General features: G+C 37.2%; 2 protein-coding genes across 2 annotated transcripts; one reads left to right on the plus strand and one right to left on the minus strand.

The window, feature by feature from the left end:
• Window positions 1-17: 17 nt before the first annotated feature.
• LOC112573206 (LMBR1 domain-containing protein 2-like) lies at window positions 18-11,274 on the plus strand. Its single transcript, XM_025253353.1, is given in 15 exon segments — window positions 18-302; window positions 766-977; window positions 1,430-1,737; window positions 2,140-2,307; window positions 2,616-2,826; window positions 3,743-3,817; window positions 4,228-4,347; window positions 4,515-4,581; window positions 4,584-4,688; window positions 4,984-5,165; window positions 5,408-5,541; window positions 5,789-5,897; window positions 6,102-6,303; window positions 6,646-6,762; window positions 7,090-11,274. Coding segments are annotated over 14 exon segments (2,199 nt in total). The 5' UTR covers window positions 18-302; window positions 766-803; the 3' UTR covers window positions 7,317-11,274.
• Window positions 10,447-20,070, minus strand: LOC112573208 (leucine-rich repeat-containing protein 74A-like). Its single transcript, XM_025253357.1, has 13 exons — window positions 18,575-20,070; window positions 17,987-18,116; window positions 17,264-17,439; window positions 16,591-16,698; window positions 16,069-16,161; window positions 15,428-15,477; window positions 15,101-15,182; window positions 14,358-14,443; window positions 13,483-13,677; window positions 13,040-13,135; window positions 12,594-12,851; window positions 12,280-12,365; window positions 10,447-12,029 (listed from the first exon to the last, which is right to left on the minus strand). Exons 5-13 carry the CDS (start codon window positions 16,109-16,111, stop codon window positions 11,963-11,965), a joined length of 963 nt encoding a protein of 320 aa, XP_025109142.1. The 5' UTR covers window positions 16,112-16,161; window positions 16,591-16,698; window positions 17,264-17,439; window positions 17,987-18,116; window positions 18,575-20,070; the 3' UTR covers window positions 10,447-11,962.
• Window positions 20,071-20,411: the final 341 nt, after the last annotated feature.

Consider the following 20,411-nt stretch of genomic DNA (forward strand, 5'->3'; position numbering starts at 1 on the left):
TCTTATAGACGTATTGATTGTTGACGTAATCACTTGGATGATCAGTGGCGTTAGCAGACGCGAAAGCAAATTTTGTTTAATGTTTAGGCGATTTACACCAATTATATTGTCATTGAACCATAGCGAGTATTTTAAACGTTGTATCTGATCACATATGACTTAACAGCAAAAAGGAGATTGCATACATTCAAAGCGTGTGGAAGGTTGATTATGATTAATTATAAATGTAAGGATCAGGCTACGCATCACTGTCATTGAAGCTCTTCTTCGTGGAGCATCTGAAAGAAAGTCTGTTGGCATACGTGAGTATTTGTGAAAATGTTTTATTTACTTCTTATTCCACCACATAAAATATTACAGGTGTTGACGATACTTTTTAAAACGATCGATGTTCTAGAATATAACATTTCAGTCTTAATTTCATGTAGTCTTTGACCTCCATAGTCCATTCTGAAGAAATGTTGGAAGCAGAGATATTATTAAACTTTTCGTTCTAATTCGAAAAAAATTCGACGCAGTCTTAAACCGTCAATGGAATTTTCAAAAAGAAGAAACATCCTTGTCAAAAGAATTATATTTAAACCAGTATTACAATTTTAATATGAAGAGGAGGGATTTGGAAGAAGTTGACTTGCTGAATAATCATTTAACGAAAGATCGTGTATGCATTGAATGTATTAAATGGATATTTTTAAAAGTGTAGAAGACGGTCGTCATTCATGCGATAATGTTTGCTTAAACATATTTCTATTTTAATTTTCACAGAAATGAGTTATTAAAAGTGACTAGAGTAGCAATACAAGATGACTGCTGGGCCTTTGATTGTCGAAATCATCTGTACATGTCTTCTGGCTGCTTACCTCTTACATCGCTATGGCGATCTTAGGAAGCAGCACATCTTTACAACTCTTGCTACATTCATTGCTTGGTATTTCTCTCTGATGATCATCTTTATTCTCCCATTGGATGTTTCACTGGTAAGAAAACACAGACATCATATGAGCTTTTGTAGTAATTTGTTAGATAAATCTCATGTTAATTTACTAGCAAAAATAGGCATATTTCACAATTTTTTGTTATTAAAATAATAATTATAATAATTTATGCTGTGGTGGGATTTTGCAATTCATTTTGATTAGGAATTAGGGTTTATAGCTGTTGACTTACAAAAATTTTAATTTCTATTGGAAGGTAGAATGTTCAATTTCAGACATCTGTCAAAATGTGTATTATTGTGTTTGTTCATTAAAAAATGCTTGTCAACTTAAGCACAATTTTAGCCAGCTGTTTTCAACAGGTTTAATGCCTGAGAAAAAAATTTATTGAAATTAATGAATTACACATTAATACGCTATCATCTTTTTTTATGGTTTACTTTGTACAATTTGAACAGCAGTAACAGAAAGTGACAAAAAACTTTTTTTAACAGACATTTTACCGTCAATGTGTGAGTGACAACACTCCTTCACCATCTACCACCACACTTGTCACAAGTAATATATCTCAGCCATTGGAAATCTCCATTCCTCCAACAATTTTACCAGCAGCTTTGATTCAAAGCAATGTTAACAGCAGTGATGCTGAATCACTACCAAATACTGGAGAAGCAGCACGACTTTTTGAAGATGTTGATAATGAAGCACATCACATTTGTGAACAGCCATTAAGCTATGTCCCTGACTATGTATTACCTGCACTTTGGCGTGTCATCTACTGGACTTCACAAGTTTTGACATGGTGAGCACTAGCTTTTTCTGGTCATATACATGATAAATTATTGAGATATATGGAAACTGCATTGACCAAAAAGTGTTGCAAGAAGAAATTACTCTGTAATGATGACGTGGCAATTTTTGTTTTTCTTATGAACATGAGACATTTTAAAAAAATATGCTGAGTACATTTGTTACAAAGACTGGACAACAAAGAAAGTATAAGTTTTAAATCTGCTTTTAAATACATCTCTCAAATTCATATGATCTCCAGATACCTAAATAGAGTTCATTTATAACAGATTACAAGTGGCATGAACTGTAATGTTTAAGACCTTTTCCTTGTAAATCCTAGTAAAATCTGTAATGGTTTTTAATTGTTAGTGAGGCATTGTAAAAGTACAGCATAGGATTTTCTTTTAAACAGGTTGCTTTTGCCCATGATGCAGTCATATTCCAACGCTGGGGATTTTACTGTTCTAGGAAAAATAAAATCAGCACTTATTGAGAATGCCATATACTATGGAACCTACTTACTTATATTTGGCATATGCCTTATATATGTTGCTGCTCGTCCAGATGTGGATATTGATGGGTAACTGCTGCTGGTCTTTATTTTTTAAGTTGTTAAGGTGAAATTGATTTTTAGAACTCAAATATCCATATAAAGTCATTACTGCAAATATTGCAGTTCTATTTTATTCTACTATAATTTTAATCCCTAATCTTTCTTAATCATATAACTTATTTGTTACTTTATCACTTTTTTTTCTTTGCATTGTTTAAAATGATAAATTTTTCTACAAAACTTCATGTAGTGCCATTGAATAAAAAATGTCTTGTCATCATTGAATGTAGCATTCAGAAACCCGATTACATTCCCTCATCAACCAAATGTTACAGTGAAAAGTTGAAAATCATTGGTGTGACAGCCAGCAACACCTGGGGACTGTTTGTGCTAGTTCTTATGCTTGGCTATGGCTTGGTAGAGGTGCCACGCTCTGTTTGGAACAGTGCCAAACGTGGTCAGAAGCTTTCCTTGACCTACTTCAAGATTGCCAAGCTAAGTACTGAAAGGACAGAAGCCAATGAAGCTCTTGAAGATGTCCTGGAAGTAAGAAATGTCAAAGGAATAAACTTCTATAGCAGTTTACGGTTACTTTTAAGTAGAGAAACAGGATTGTTTGGTTGGACACCATAAACTGTGTAAATAAAAGTGGACTTCCTATTCTCAAAATGCTGCACATATTTAGCATAATATTGATCTTGTACATAATTTTAAAGTACTTCTGGAAATTTTTAGGGTTAGTAGGAGGGGAAATTGTGTCAAGAGTAAATTAGTCCTCTAAACATTCATTTTTTCTGATCTTTGTATGACATTTTTGTTGTCACTGCATTGCCCTAAAATGCTTCATATCTGGATTGTTTTGACTAGCTTATATATTGATAGAAAAATTACTTTGGGAGTGCACTTGTCAGACCACTATTTACCATTTAGAAAAGGAGTATTTTCTGTAATTTGTCAAGCATTATTGTAAATATGGAAGTGAGCATTTAAAAATCAGCATTCATGTGTCTATCTGAGTATGCTGTCTCATCTATGGCATGTTACTTACAAGTGGAAACATAACAAATTCTCTAGTAAATTTACAGCAACACTGAAACATGTGTTCTATAGAGAAAATACATGCAAATGCCAAAAGGGATAAAGGAAGAAATAAACATTTTCTCATGTGTTCTGTTATATAGCCTTCAAATGAGTCTTAATATTTCTCAGAAAAGTAGATTGCAGTGTCCTTGCAGATATCAAGCTTTATTTTTAAACCTAGTGCTGAACTGGCTTTAAAGGAGTGATTAAATCTTCAGCTGTTTCCAAACTGTAGATATTTACCTAGGTCTTGTTTTTCTGTATTCCAAATCTCAAAAACGCTTCCCCTCACACTACCCACTCTGGGTTACTGCCATCTCTTAATTACCAATTCTGTGTAATTTATTAATAGGAGCTTACACTGAATGCATTTGTCAAACAGGAGGTCAGAAGATGTACAGAAAAGATTCGCTATAATCATCCACTTCGGAAACACTTGGACACTATTCTGGCAAAGGTAGATTTCAGCCAACTGTTTTTTTCTTGGAGCGACATGAAGATAAATTTAAAGTTAATATTGTTTCTTATAAAACTTTTCCTTTCTTAGTCTGTTTAAAATTAAATAAATCCACAACACTCTGTTTTAATCAAATTAATGTCCTTATGGTATCATCACAGAATATGGAATAAGAAAAGTAGAAGTGAAAAACTGTCTAAAGAGCATGGCTGTGGTCAGTATTGAATAACTTGCAGTAGAGATGGTGGTGTGTAAGAAAGAATGAGAGGTTACATATCCATATTGTCCATCATCATATGCTTTTATTTTAAGAAGCAGTTAGTGCAATAATAATAGTTCTGCTATGTCCAGAACCACCTCCTGCAGATGACAGATTTGGTACTGTATAATTTTACCATTGTGATCTCTAGTGCCCTGAAAGCATCCATCAGTCCCTGCGAACGACTAACCTGGATGACTATGAAGATTATGGGCCATCAGCTGCTGCTCCTGATGTGTCGGTGCCCTCTTTGGTCAAGCTGCATAAACGGGTACAACATTAACCGCTTGGACAGTTGCGATTTCCTTTCTTTAAAATAATCTTTCAATTTATCTGCATAATATTCATTGCTGAATGCTACAATTGAAAGCATTTAAAAAATATTTTAGGTTCTATGTTGTGAAATGCTTTCTCATTTGTAATTCTTTCCTATACAAGGTGATTCGAAGTCTGCAGTTACAAAGGCGTACAAACATCCAGTGGAACAACTTAATGGCCACAGCTTTTGCCTTGAAGAGGTTGAAGAGAACATGCATGATACATCCCATCAGTTTAAGGGCTGTCAGGAGCTGGTCCACCCACTAATCAGAGTGATCTACACACCTAGGATTGGTAATGAACATGGTTCACTGCCGTAGTTTAACAGCATTTGCCTCTTTAAAGAAGTCTCACTTATTCTCATGTAGTTTGTGTGACAGAGAAATGCAAGGGAGCAGTTTATTTTCCTTTTATTGATTTATATGATTCAAGCATATTCTTTTATTTGAAAATAAGGATCTTTATTCTGCCATCTTGTCATCACAGATTATATCGTCACAGATGCATGAGAGCAAGTCATTTGACTGATCAAGAGCTTATAGGATGCAGTCTTTATAAGTGCTTAAAAAAGAACCCTTATTGATTTCAGAATGGTATTGGAAATGCGTCATTCGGCCATGGGTGTACATGGGAATAGCTCTGGTGCTGATTGTGCTGTCTTTCATGGTGGTGTGGTCAGAATGTCTTTTTTTCATCAAGACCCCTGCGCTTTCCCTGTTTGCTGTCTTCATTGATCTAGCTCGCAAAAACTATGCCTATGCCTATATAGAGGTGAGAAATGCTTCACAATTGCTGTGCATTTGATATTTTATGAAGTTCTTGCTGGAAGGATCACTATCATTGATTCACGACTGAGAATGTGCATGGACATGGAAGCGAAATAGGCTTTTGAATAATTAAAAGGTTAGAGTCAGATGACTCTTATTTAACAAGTACAGTGAGACATGGCTGTTTATGACTTTTTATCATTCCTTTTAAATATTTTTGTTTTGTTTTCCTTTGTTTTATTGCAGCTAGCATCCATCTTGACAATTGCCTACCTATGTTTCTGTGCATACTCCAGTGTATTCAAGATTCGGATTTTGAATTACCACTACATTGCTCCACATCACCAGACCAATGAACACAGCCTTATATTTACTGGCATGTAAGTAACTCTTTTCCTTTGTTTGGAAGACAGTAGATTCATTTGTGAAAAATTGACTTACTTATATTCATTAATAGGTTATATATAGTTGCATTACCCAATCCCCTACTTTGTGAGTGTTGTAGTATTAGTGTTATATATTAAGAAACTGGTTAGAAAACTATAAATAAAAGATATGAAAGGGTGTGTGTGTATATAAGATATGAAAGGGAGTGTGTGTGTATATATATATGTCCATCTGATGCAGGATGCTTTGTCGCTTGACACCACCTATGTGTCTGAATTTTTTGGGCCTCATTCATCTGGATAGTCACATCACTCATGCTTACAACATCGTGGAGACTTCTTATACCAAGGTTTGTTTTAGCACAGGACTGATCTATTAACTAAGCTGCTATCAGTGCAACCCACAGAGCTGATTATCGGGGAGTGGTTTTAACATTTTTTTGTTATGTTCAGTACACTAAAGACGATTAATACCATTATAATTATGAATACCATATTATATCATACTGATAAAAGTTTCTTTTAAAGTGTAAAAAGATAAATTCTTTTGTCAGATCATGGGTCACATGGATGTGATTTCAATCATTTCTGATGGCTTCAATATCTACTTCCCAATCTTGATTGTGCTGCTGTGCATCTGCACCTACTTCAGCCTGGGCAGCCGTGTGCTGTCCCTTCTTGGTTTCCAACAATTCATTGGTGACGATGATATGACCACAGAACTTGTAGACGAAGGACGAGAGCTTGTCAGAAGAGGTGAGACAGATTGATATACTGTAACACACTCCTTTCTAGATTGGCTAGCTCTGAAAAGCCAATAATACATGAAAATAAGGATGATGAGAGACCAAATGAAACAGTAATGTTTTCATTATAAGACTTAATATAATGGATTAGAAATCAGAATGTGAATGCTTTGTAAGGAAAATAAAAAGATTCACAGACATTTTTACAAAAATAGAGACAAATAATTCAGCCTAGGTTCTTGAGCATTAGTAAAAGCACGACTTCAGTAAAAGATTCACAGCTGTATGAAAGTTTTTGTTAGTGGATTAATTCTTTTGATTCTTTCTCTTAAAACAAAAAAAATACTTGTAGAACGGCGGAAAATTGAACGCAAGACAGAGGGGGACAACAGAAGGAAGATGTGGACTGAAAGATTTGGTAACGGCTCACCATCTAACAAAGATGGAGGGCCATCAAGTGAAAGAAAAGGTAAGAAAAATTCATATAAGTTTGTCCCTTTTTTGTAGTAAATCATGCTTTTGGGGATTTAAGTGAAAATATTAGAGAACCCAATGATGAATTATAGTAAATTACTGCTGAGCTATAATAATAAAAATTGATTTTTAATCTATGGATAAAATTATCTTCTAGCTAGAAGACTTTTGTATTTTGTTTACACACTCAAGTTAAAGCATTATAGACCTTCCCTACATGTAGATTTGGTCTCAGGTTTTATCTTAATAATCTGAAGAGTGTTATTTGCTTGTGTGTTGGGAAACACATATTGGATACATCAGTGATATTTTTCTTCTGCAGACAAATACCCAGTAGGACGCAGTACTGATGAGAATGACCGCACAGAACTTCTACGCCAGGTGGAGCCTATTGACTACACAGAAGATCGTCCAGACCCTCTTGCAGAATACACTCGCTCTCTTAAGGAGAAATCTGGTTCCCATGGTTACCAGTCACAAGGATCTCGCTTTGGTGCTTCGAGAACATCATCAAGTATGCCTTTGCGAGGGATCTTTGATGATGTTTGATGATCAGATGAATGTTAAAATGAAAAAAATGTGCATGTAATTCATGTTCATTTGTTCCTGTTCATATTCAGACAGCCCCTATGAATACATTTATTTGTTATAAACTGGATTTTGTTTTAAAATCCACCATACTTGGGACCACCAATATTCAAGAAAAGTTCAGTGAATACAAGATGTATTTTGAAATTTTCTTCTAAGTTTAAAGTATATATATTATATCTCTTGACCATCATTATTTAACTATGTGCTACAGACATTTGGCATTGCTGCTTCCACAATTCTTTCAGTCCAAGATAAGCTGTCCTAGGTTCAGATCTTGTCTCAGGTACTCTATACTTTACTGCCTATTGCAGCCCTTTTGTGGATTATCTTCTCCCTTCTTTTCTACCTACCCTCTCTTCATCACTGGTCTAAAATAATAACATATCTTGATATCTTTTACATACAAGAAGGTGGACCAGATCAACCGTTTTCAACGTTTTTGTTGTAGATGAGAAGGCATTGAGGTAATTTTCAAGTCTAAGAAAACACCTGGTTTATAATTATAATATCTACATTATTTAGATGTTGACTTTGTGAATAGAGTAATCTATATCATTTTGCTGGAACTATTGCTGTGCAGCGGAGTAAGACAAAATCAGTCTACTCGGTGATGAGCAACTTTCATTGTAGAGACAGCCTTTTATTGTTGTACAAGTGCAGACATGACCGATTTTAATCTTTATTACTTCAGTTGATAGTTGAGTGCTATCATGCATCACATGAAGTTAAGGAAAAAAGTTTACGTTTGTTTTATTTTAATCAGAATCTCTTCTGGAATAAAACCCTTGTGACCACTTGCTGCATTCTAGGGGTTTGTGAAACACCCAATTAGAAAAAAAAACTAGTCTAGAGGGCATTTAACATTTTTAGGTCATCATAGTAAATACACTGCCATTTATATCATAAAGTAAACTGTGCAATGTTTATTGTTTTTGTTTTTAATGGAATCTTTTCTTTTTTGAAGTTTTTGGTTGTGAATTATGATTGATCATACTCAGCTGTCTGATGAGTGGCTCAGTACACAGGTAGGGATGGTCTAGCGAGATTGTGTGCATAAGATAATATTAAAGTTTATTCTGCCTGTGGACTATCTACTTACTGCAAGAAATGCAAACATAATGTCAATATCACAAATTTATGTTGACTATAGTTGACCCAGGTTAACATAAACAATCCCAAAATTAAAGCAGGGTCATATGCATGTCAGCTTTTTTCTATAGTGGTGGGTGATTAATGTAAAACAATGGAATTATTTATACAAGTACACTTTCTTATTGTGTAAAATTCTATTGAAAAAAAGATGTTTTGTTGCTAAATTCAATAATTGTTGCCTAGATTCACCATGGCATAAACAATAAATGCTCATGCAAGCTTCATTACAGTTACAGTAAGGACAACACTGAATCAACTATATATATAAAAACTACTTTGTAACTTTGAAACAGAATTTTAGAGTGTGGCAGACAGCCACCCACATATGTACATCTGTGATCTTTAAAGAATTATTTAGCATGTTTACATTCTGAAAGCCAGCTGGGAGCACTAACCACTTTACTGTACCCTGTTGTATGGTTGTAATACTGATGACTTGTGATACTTGTACTGCTTGTAATAATATTTATAATATATATATAGGCCTCTGTCTGTGATCCTGTAGGGTTTCACAGAGCTTTTGTATTGATAGTCCCTCAAATTTCATTTCTATCACATATATTAAATCATTTTATTTTTGACTGCGTTGATACAGGTTTCAGGAACCCAATGTTTTGAGCTGGTACCATGTTTTAATTGGCTTTAATTGACAATATATTAATCATGGAGGATTTTTTCACACTTGAAAGGAAATACTTTCAAATAGATGGCTGCGCAACCAGAAATTTTGTTCAGAGTAGGCCATGCTGCATGCTTCTTTAGTGCTTTCTAGATTATCGTAAAATACTTGTCTAAAGATTGTAACTAATGTTTGTGCATGCAAATGATTTGATTTTTATTTTGTTACTTTTGTGCTACGGTATGCTTCCTGCAAGCAGAGTGATAAGTTTTAAGCATCACTGAGGGATTTCTTACATTCTCATTATCAAAAAAAAATTTTTAAGGTTTTGTTTTTCTTATGATGATTTTATGATATTGGCAAAAACAGTTACATTCCATCTGTCTGTAAGTAAAACTGTTTTTTTCAGTCCTCAACCTGCCAAAGCAATTAACAGAAATGTAATGTATTTCAAAGCATTAATATAACATGCAGAAATGGAATGTTTATCTTTTTTAAATAGTAAGACTCATCACATTCACAAATGGCCAACAGTTGTCTTAAAAAAGAATTAGCAAAGAAAAAGTATTATTTTTAAAGGAAACAAGAAAGTAGCTTCCCTTGTTTTCTTTTCACTTTGTGTGTGAGAGAGAGATAGTAAATTTTTCGTAGGTGGTGAAACACATCTTCAGATACAGAAAACCACATCATTGTAGGCCATTTGAGATATATAGACTGCTTCACACATACTAGTTGTGATAATCATACATGAAAACTGAAGATTCTGCTTCCCTATCCTGTCCTACTCTCTCTTTATCACCCATCTCTACTTCAAGTCCTTTCACTGAAAATTAATTGCTTTAGAGGTTTCAACTACTTACTACCAGCAACTATTTCATTTCATTTGCATGTTTCAATTTTCAATACCAATGTCTACATCACAGTCATCTTAACTATTTTGGATTTAAAGACAAGAAAAAGGCGTCTTTATAAAATTTTTATCTTTATCTGTTTTGAAATTTGTTTTGAATATGTTTTTTGTATGATTAATTTTGTTAGAACAGACTTATTTGTGGAATTTGCATCTGTTGATGTTTCTTAAATTTGTCTAAAATTATTTTTTTGTATAAATGATTAATTTAGTACAGTCAGCCCTTTTCATTTGAAGGGTTTAGACACATGACAACCCCATGAGTGTAACTAATGCTGAAAAAGACCCTTGGTGCCCTCAGACTGTAGCTTTGTCACACTGTTGACCACATCAAATACACAAAAATGCAAGTCAATGCTTGTGCAATGTCTGTTTTTTTCAGTTTCTCTTCTTGGACTTCATTGTTGTTTTTTTTTAGGAGTCCCCCTCCCAAAAATGATATTATATCTTTTCTTGATGTAGAAAGCACAGTTTCATTTCTCTAGTGTATGTCAGGTGTGTTATTCTGGCTCAGACTGTAATGTGCTATGCACATATTGTGTGTGTGAGAGAGACCAAGCATGCCAATAGTGTAGGTGAGTGCATCATAAGCATGTACAAATGGGTTAAAATTGTTACTGCTCTAGTGTATGTGTTTGTATATGGGTGTTTTAAATAATCATATAGATTTTATCAGTGCTGTTGTTAAATAATGTGATGGATCAAATATATGTCCCTTGGTTGAGCTCAGTGAATTTTCTTACATTTGTCATGTGTCTTTTATATTCATAGCCTTTTCAAAGGATTTTCTTAAGTTTGCTATTGTTAGACATGTTTACAATGATTAAGAAGGCTAGGGGAACATTTTTAATGGTTTTTCAGGTTGTTTGATGTGGGTGTACATCAAGTGGATCAGTGTAGACATTGTAGAAATTCATTAGGATATTACCAAGAATTAGATGTGTATTTGCAGCTTTCCTTGTTTGTATACCTTTATTAGGTATTTACCTTTTGCCATGACAAAAAAAGGTGAGATTGATAGACTTATTTTGGTTTGGCCATGTTTTCATTCCAGCATAATAAGCTTTGTTGCTTTCGTGCCAGTACCACTGTGTAAATTGACAGCTACAAATTGATGTTATTTTGTGTACTGTGGGTTGGTAGGTAGATAACGTAAAGAAAATAATTAGCTAATACACACTTATAATAATTGTTCTGTTCTGGATCAATGCTGAATTAAATTTTGCAGCACAGAAGTGTAAAGAATATGTTTTAACAACAAAGTAGGGGTGATTCTCAAGAAACAGCAAAATGCTTTAGGATGTAAAAGGTGATGGAATAATATACATTGTCACATGTGATGCACGAATCAACACTCATAGCAGAAAACACACAAAATTGTGCAATATTTATCTTAAACTCAGTTCCGAGGTTATGCAGAATAATCATCTAAAAACTTAGCTTAACCACATGTGAGCTAATTCTAACAGCATTTCTGGCCTGCAAAACAATTAAACTATACAACTTTCACCTAATTCTTTGATCTTATAATCTTTACAGTCAAGCAAGCCTGTAAGACCTTTGAGACTCAAGCTACACTCAGGTCTATTTATCCTCACACTGCTTGTATATTTAACACAATCTTCAGCTTCAGCACTGATGGGAGGCTCTTAAGGGATAATTAATAGATGCTACATGATGTCAAGGTTTTATTTTACACTTAACTGTGCACATCGCAGTTATGACAATTATTAGTTTTAAGAGGATGCAGAAATAAAATGATAGGATTAAAAAGTGAGGAAAGTACTATGTCCATAGTATAGGTTACCCTGATAAGAAGGGAATGTCATGTAAACAGTATGAAGATGCGATCAAATATATAAATATATAATTGTTTACCTTAGATTTTGTTTTTACTGTAGCCGATTATCAGTAAGCAGGTAACTACAGTTTCATGGTTAACTTCTTGGCTTTTCTTTCTGACTTTTGTCCTGCTCCAATCACAAGTTCACTGCAGTACATATGCAGTAAAATCAATACACAGGCAACTTTTGACTTCTCTCTAAAAATGTACAATACATAGTTTATTAATCCCTTCTTTTCTAACCATTGATCAGTTACCGATGGATCCAACTTAAAGGTGTGTACTGCCTTCTAAGGTTATGGTCTAGGGAAGTAGTCTACTTGTAATCTAACATACAGCGCAGGGAAACAACTGGCAATATTTTGAACTAAAGAGATAGTAAAATCTGACTCGTTACCTGAAATCAATCTCCTTATCTCCATCTTTATCAAGTTCCTCAATCAGCTTGTCTACATGTTGTGTAGTCAGTGGGATTTTGGCTTCCTGATGAACATAACCATTTCATTTAAACTCAGACAGAAAAGAGAAAAAGACTGAGTATGCTGTGTGCAGATGCTGTTTGTACCTGAACCGAAAGCTATCCTTCCAATGTGACTTAAAATAAAAACCCAGATAAGCATCACACACTACTTCAAAGACTATGAAGAAAACTGTTTAATTTATTTTATTAATATTGATTATTAATACTCTCCTGTACTTAAGTCTTCTTACCTTAAGACCTTCATTAAACTCCTCCCTAGTAAGGCTTGTGCTACCATCGGCATCAAATCTGGCAAACATCTCTACCAGCTGGATTTTGTTCTCCTGACAGAAGGACTGCATAGTGCTGAGGGCTTCAGCCACCATGTCATACGAGCGCATCTTGTGTTTGCCGTAGGAATCTGTGTAGCCATATGATATCTGCAGATCTGGGTGCATCTGCTTCAATTCTTCTAGTAGGGGTTTGATAGAACTGTTCAGGATGATGTCCTATATATATACAGAAAACAAGCAGTCATTCATTTAAAGTTGCATTTAGCCACAATGTTTAATATACATAAAAATATCTATGAATACGTGAAATGTTTAGGAAGAAAGTGAGTGAGGTAGACATCAGCATATTCAATGATGCAAAAACAATATTTGTTAACAATTTTCACAGGAAACTGAAGACTTACTGAAAGATCCAGTAAATGTAAAGCAAGGTTTCTTATTGTCTTTAAGAAGGCTACAGCAACCTTTGCTCCTTCAGTCGAAATATTGTTCCTCCCAACCTGCAGACAGAATGATGAGTCCGGTAAATTTTAAGACGATATACTTTCGGATTCTGCTGCCCTGGAACCCTCTTCTACCAGAAAAAGTCTACAAGCTCTTGTGCATTAAAAAGCTGAAAGACAAACTATTTCAAACAATGAAGATCCACATCTATTTCTAGATTGGTAACAATGAAATCTTTGTAGTTTGTTAGAACATGTAAACCCTTAAAAAGTACTTTAACTCTGCAGATATGCCGAAATTTTTACTGTAAGTAGTCGACCTATGTAACAATATTATTTGTGGCAGTGTGGTGTATACTTTCAAAAAAAGATAAGTGCAATATTTCGATTTTATGCGCGTGTACCCTAATGCTCCTGAGGGCCTCATTATGAGGCAGGGCTTTGAGCAGTGTCAGGAAGCCTTTTGAAGATATGCGGTTGGAGGTGAGGTCAATGTGCTGTAGTGTGCTGTTCTGGTTCAGTGCCATCCCCACAGCTTCTGTGCCCTTGTCCTCAGCACCATTCCAACTCATGTTGAATGATTTCAGCGACTCATTTTCCTAAGCAAGAACCAACGTGTTGAGTAATTTACAGCGACGTGTATCCTCACATATAGTCATAATTATGTGTGTGTGTGTGTGTGCTAATGCATGTTTGTGTGTATTAGTGTTGCAAGTATGTGTGATAATGTTTATTCGATTTTTTTTTTGGTGTAACTAAATGGAACGTCCTTTCCTGCTCAGTGTAATTGTCTATTGTCTTATTACATATAAGTGTGCGTTGTGACATAAGGCCAGGTGCACAGTTATACTAGCTAGATGATACAATATACAGTCAACTAAACTGTTAACTTAGAAACATTGTAGCTGACTAGGTGTCGTCATCCAGTATGCCTGCATATGTTCTGCATCTGCCATATGCACATTTACTTTGGGCAGGCTCATCAGACATTGACATAGGCTGCTATGGACGCCATGATCTACACCCTAAAATAGAAAATCTAACCCTAACCCAAACCTTAGTCCTAACCCTAATCCTCAATAAACCCCGCCTCCCACTCCCAGTCTCTTTTCAGATTGTAAAAAAAAAAGTGTCACAGCATCCTGCTAAAGGATGCTCGAAGGCTGGGCCAACCAACTTCTAAAACAGGGAACATCTGCCAAAAGATTATTGATTTTAATGAAAAATATTGACGAAGTGATAGCATTGTGATAACATATTTAAATGTTTATATACTTACTGCTAGCCCATCTCCCAGCTCTTGAGCACCTTTCACTCGGAAGTGATTCCAGCTTAAATTCAAGTCCTCCAAGACACCATTTTCTGCTGCAAAATATTCATTTAGTGACAATGCATTTATAAATTATAAAGTTCAATCATAAATGATTGTCCTGTGTCCATAGCTTGATAAAAACAGTGCAGTATTGATAGGCAGCAGTAAAAATATTTTATACTTGTAACAAATTGGACACACATTTTTCTAGATATTGATAGGTATGAAAATTGCCAAGCTTAGAGATATGTGTGAAGCTGCTTGGCTAATGGGGTTGGGGGGCTCGGACATACTTGTTTTCGTCTGGGGGAGGGTGTCACAAGTAAAAGGTTGAAAAACTTGGAGTTAAGCTATCCGCAAAAAACAAAGGGAAATAACCAAGTAATTAGTGTTTATATAGTAATATGGAACATGACACGCATTAGCATACACACACGCACAGAGAGAAAGGTAACAGGTACAGGCTGGGTGGGGGGTAGTTACTGGCCTCCTTCATTTATCATTTACTGTTTCTCACCTACAGTTTTACTGGTTATGATCTATACCGACAGGTGAGAATGGCAGTTACAAGAAAAAATGCATGCATGTAGCAAACAGTATATAGCAGTTGTACAAGAAAAGTGTTTTGGTCGATGTAGCTGTCTCTTTTTGGGACAGAATCAGAGAGTCGAAACTGTTATCTCTCAGCTGTGTCTTACAGACAGACATACCAATCATATGTGAGAAGCATGCGGCTGAGGGATCACCAAAGGCATTGTGACTCAGGTTGAGAACAGTCAGTCGAGAGTGGTTCTGCACACAGGTCAAAGTGTGGTTAGTTCATAATCAGTGTTCATTGAAGTAGTCCTGTTGGCTACCATTTTAAACATCAGTCTTTTATCTCTGCCTGCCTGTTGAGTTGCCCCTCCCCCCATTTTCTTTCTTTCTCATACGCAACAATAAACCAGCAAGCACCACCCACTGTCATCTGCTCTCTCTCTCTCGTCAGATCTTGTCATCTGATCATTCATCTCACAAAGACGATTCAGATGCCTCACCTCTACAGCTCTGGCAAGGCAGACGGCGTCAGCATCCACAAAGCCATTTTCTGCGTTTAAACAATATCGTTGTTAATATGCATCAAAGAACGGGGAAGCATGATTAACTGATGATACTATTATTATTTGAAAAGACTGTTTACTTAGTCATTCAAAAAAATCAAAGGACAAAGAGATGAGAAGATAGGTCTGAAGTGACGAGATTACAACGGACGATAAGACTGTTAGCTCTTGAAAGAATATGGATGAGAGAATTTCAGTTTTCTTTAAGTCAGAGGCTCTTCACTTGCTTATACAATTTCTCAAGAATAGATATAATCACAATATGCAGACTGATCGTGCGAAATTAGATATCTAATAAGGTCGATAGTGAACAGAATCCCTTGAAATAACAATCTTTGATTCTCTCTCTCTCTTTTACACACAAGCGCGCGCATGTGTAATTAAGTGCACTCAGAGAATATGAGAGACATACCTTCTCGTTTATTTTACTTCTTGGCTATGCCATGCCTGTGATTTTTATTTTGATAGGAATGAAGCCTCTTGCTTTACCTGGCATGTCTTTATCTAGGTGACTATATATATATCTGTGCCCCAGATAAAGGATGTTATCATGACACGCATGCAGCAGCACGGCTGACCGGAAATGTCGAGGACACGAAGCGTCTTGTTGGTGCCGATCATCCTGGCCACGTGCGTCGCGCCCTCCGACCTCAGGTTGTTGGCGCCAGGTTCTGTTGACACAGCACGGCGACTGCTTACCCACAGATATTTATCCCGATCATAACGATTGCACATGGCTAAATTTACGTTATCAAGACCTGTGTCAAGGCCAGTGGAAGAGCTGCAACCATTAACTAGATATGTATACAAACGTGACGTCATGATGTTAACCCTTTTGAGTGCGGAGTGATGTGGGTAGGCATGTATCTGGAGAACTTAAGGGATGTATTCAACCAGAGATGGGGAAACAGAATCTTGAACTAAGCCTTATCAGATCAGAAAAAAATAAGTGTCGACTAATTTGTACGTGACTTCACGTTGAGGTGGTTATTAATGTTGTTTTTCTACCTCAACGTGAAGTCACGTACAAATTAGCCGACACTTTTATACTTTAAATCGGATGTGAGTAAAAACATAACAAAAACAAGTTGTGGACGTACAATATGAATTATCGTATTGTTGTCCTCCATCATTGTTTGAATGCAGGCCATGCCACTGGCGCCCAGACAGTTGCCTCGAAGGTTGATCTCGGTGATACATCTGTTGATCTGCAACAGGTCGTCACCTCTGGGCACTTTAATTGTTTGTTACACTCATGGCATGTCTACGACTATCATTTGGTATACACATGACATTTCTACAACTGTCATTTGTTACACTCATGGCATGTCTACGACTGTCATTTGTTACAGACATAAAACATCTGTAACTCTCAGTTGTTATTCCGACCTACCAGCACACGATGAATTTGAACTTAAATTTATACAGCCATCTGAACAGTTTTTCGGTTAAGGCTGTTATCAGCTCTCTATAAATCACTTTGACTCAGGTAGCTTTTACTTAAATTTGTGTAATCTACTATAGGTCGTGTGTTGAATGGAAGTCAACGACATTGATCACAAAGTCGGTATTGAAAATAAAAAGTTGGCTTGACTGGCTGATATAGTGGAATATGGCAGGTCTAGTTGACTCAGAAATAAAGCTTAATTTCTGTCGGCAAGTTGTATTTTGTCCCTCGCTTGGGATAACTTGATAACTAACTATAACTTCAGTAAGTGTAGGAAAGACGGTGGACAGGTTCAGGAAAAAGTCGCTATGGAAGAGCACACATACCATCAATGCCATGGTGACGGGGATGACACTGCGGGGTCCAAGGCCATAGTGCTTGAGGTCAAGGGCACGCCCTTTGTCCAGTTTCCGCAGCAGGCATCGTGCTGGGGTCACGCCCACCTTGACGCACGCGCGTTCGTACGTTGTTTTGCCCGTCACGTCGTACGGCGGTATCGACTCTGCGTGTGAACATGGTGTAGTGTGAACGTTTGGTAGCGGATGGGCATCGTAAAGTGAATGATGTGAGCAGGCATTGAGGTCGCCTCAGTTCGGGGATTGGTGCTTGATCCTTGTTGTTCTTTGTGTGTTTGTTTGTTTGGTTTTTTTTTTTGTTGTATTTTTTTGTCTTTTATTATTTATAAACATCACATCCGTTACGCATAATGTGAACACTATTTCAGACAAATAATTACCAAGTAATTGCCAGGAAGTGAGAGTATGTGAATTTAAATGCTCTCTGTGATCAGTGATGTGTCTCTTGTAATATTTTCTAGCTACAATTATTGAAAAGAAGAAAAGAAAAACATACACATGAAGAAAGGAGTGAAAAGAAGGATATTGTGTAAAAGTACATGAATGAAAACGTGTGGAAAATTCTTGTAAAAAAGAGTCGAGATTAAATAATGTTCATTAGTACAGGAGGAGAAAAGAAAACATGGATATTCTGAAAATCCTGAAGACAGTTTTACCGCGTGCAGCAATGGTTGAGGTCACAATGAGACTGACCAGATGTGTCCAGGAGAGTTTCAATGTCGTCGTCTAGGTCTACCTCCTTCCAGTGGCTATGCTGGTCCGCGACCGCCAACCCCTCGCTGTCCAGCGAAGACTGGGAACTGACACTGAGTCGCCGGGGGGTCTGTACAATAAAACAAACCGCGTACTAGATGTATTTTCTCGTGGATACAGTACAGTCAGCAACACCAGGTACTCCCCAGTGTGTACCTTTACTCGCGTAATGCACTCCAACCTGTAATATACTACAAACCGATGGTGTACTCTACAATTACCCCAAACCACGTCTGTGTACTTACCAGCTGTACTATATCTCATATGATGTACTATGATATGTTCCCCAGCTCTGCCTATTATATAGGCAAACAGCATTGTACTCCCTGTAACGCAAATCGTGTCGGTGTTCTCCCCAGCCTGACAGTACCTCAAGCATGTACACGTACTATACATCCCTACTTGAACTGTACAACTGCGAGTTTTTGTTGTTTTATTTGTTTGTTTTTTTGGGGGAGGGATGTCGTGGATTTTGAACGTAACGCACGTGAGCGCCTATAACTAGCGCGTGCTGAAGGCAAACCTTACCTGGGTGTGTCTGGGGCTGTTGAGGTCCGGCTCCGACTTATGTAAGTCCCCTCGAGGTTGAGACTCCCTGTAAGACTTAATAAAGACTTCTTGCTTCACAGACATTATTACTCCTGACAGAATTACTGGCGTTCACAAGATCTTATACTCCATTAAAGCTAATAGAGACTGCGAATTTTGATTCTAGAACTTCCCTACCTGGTGCTTCGGTGTAAGCTGACAAATCCCACTCAAGCTCCCGAGCGGAAAACTGACTTTTCATGTCGCCAAACCCAGGGACGTAAAGATCAAGAGGCAGCACTTGTGCCAGAACTCTGATATCAACATGACCATTCACCTCCTGGGTTATAAACTCACGGGGATCAAGAGGGGAGCGGTGTTACACCTGGTATAGACTTGGCGCACATCATGAAAGTATCTAAGACCGAGATAAACTTGACATGCAAACACTTCACATTGCATAATTGCTTTCGATCACCCCTTCCCTTTTCCCCTCACGAGGACTTGTGCTTCTTGGTTTTCCTTATCTAGGACTTTAATTGGTCAACAACGTTAGGTTCTAACTTGGGGTACTTTGGGGAACTCCGGAGGTTTGATGGTTCGAAACTTTGCCCGAGAGAACGGCCCTTATGATTCTTTCAAGAAATGGGATAATAAAACTTGTATTCCCACAAAGACCTCAATTTTCGCATGAGGAGCTATTCATAATCACGGAATAAACGAAGAAGAGATACACGCGGACAAGCAAGCGAATCGCGATAACCACCGGGTCCGTGGTGACGGCGCGCGGAGGACGCCCTGCGCCCAGTGGAAGCATCTGACAGTTGCCTCGAAGGTTGATGTTGGTGATAAGTCTGTTGATCTGCAGCACGTCGTCACCTCTGGGCCCTTTGTTTGTTTTATTTCATGATTTATTATAAGCATTACAACTCTTTACCCACGGTACTCTTTTATTGTAAACATTACAGTTATATATTAAAAAAAAAAAATTACGTTCTCTTAATTCACCCGACGTCTCTCCAAAACATCTCCGCACACCCATCCTGTCATTTGTCGAACCCCTTCCTGCTCTCCTTCAGTCACGGGGTTGTCACCCGGCCAGTAATTACTCCCCCACACACACACCGCCAATTAAGCCTGTACTTGTTACCTTTCCATCTGTGTGTGTGCGTGCATGTATGCGTGCCATGTTCCATACGACTATAGGACCGCAATTTCTATATAATACATGCATGTCCACGCCACAGAAAAACATCAATTAACGCGGCAGGTCGATCAGTACTATGACGTCAGGTACCAGAGATTCTTAACCTTTATGCGACTGTACCCCCAAAGAGCGAAAGTATATCTCCACGGGTACCCCTCGCGCATAAAAGTACAGGTAGTCCTCGGGCTACGATCGACGGTCTCGAGTTACGTCGTTTCGTGGTTACGACGCTTTAAACGACGCTCATTCCGACTTACGAGGTTTAGCGTCGTAAGTACGTGCGCCTCATTCCACGTGAGGCACAATATTTTACTGTACTTATGTTTATTGATAATTATGTAGGATACTGTGTTAGGATAGGTGTTTGGATAGACTAAGTGTTTGCAGTACTGTACGTACTGTTATTATTTTACAGTACTGTATGAACGGATGATCCGACTTTCGTCGAAATTTGGTTTACGACGCCGCGTAAGAACGGATCCGTCGTAAGTCGAGGACTACCTGTACTTATTTGCATGATGGCGCGCGTGCTTATTTACGTCACTACGTCCCTAGTAGCATTTGGAGGAGAGGCCATATAGGACCCATGTGTGTCCCATATAGGACCCATATGAGCTATCTTATGACCAT

The sequence above is a fragment of the Pomacea canaliculata genome, linkage group LG10 (genome assembly GCF_003073045.1).
Source record: "Pomacea canaliculata isolate SZHN2017 linkage group LG10, ASM307304v1, whole genome shotgun sequence".
NCBI lineage: Eukaryota > Metazoa > Mollusca > Gastropoda > Architaenioglossa > Ampullariidae > Pomacea > Pomacea canaliculata.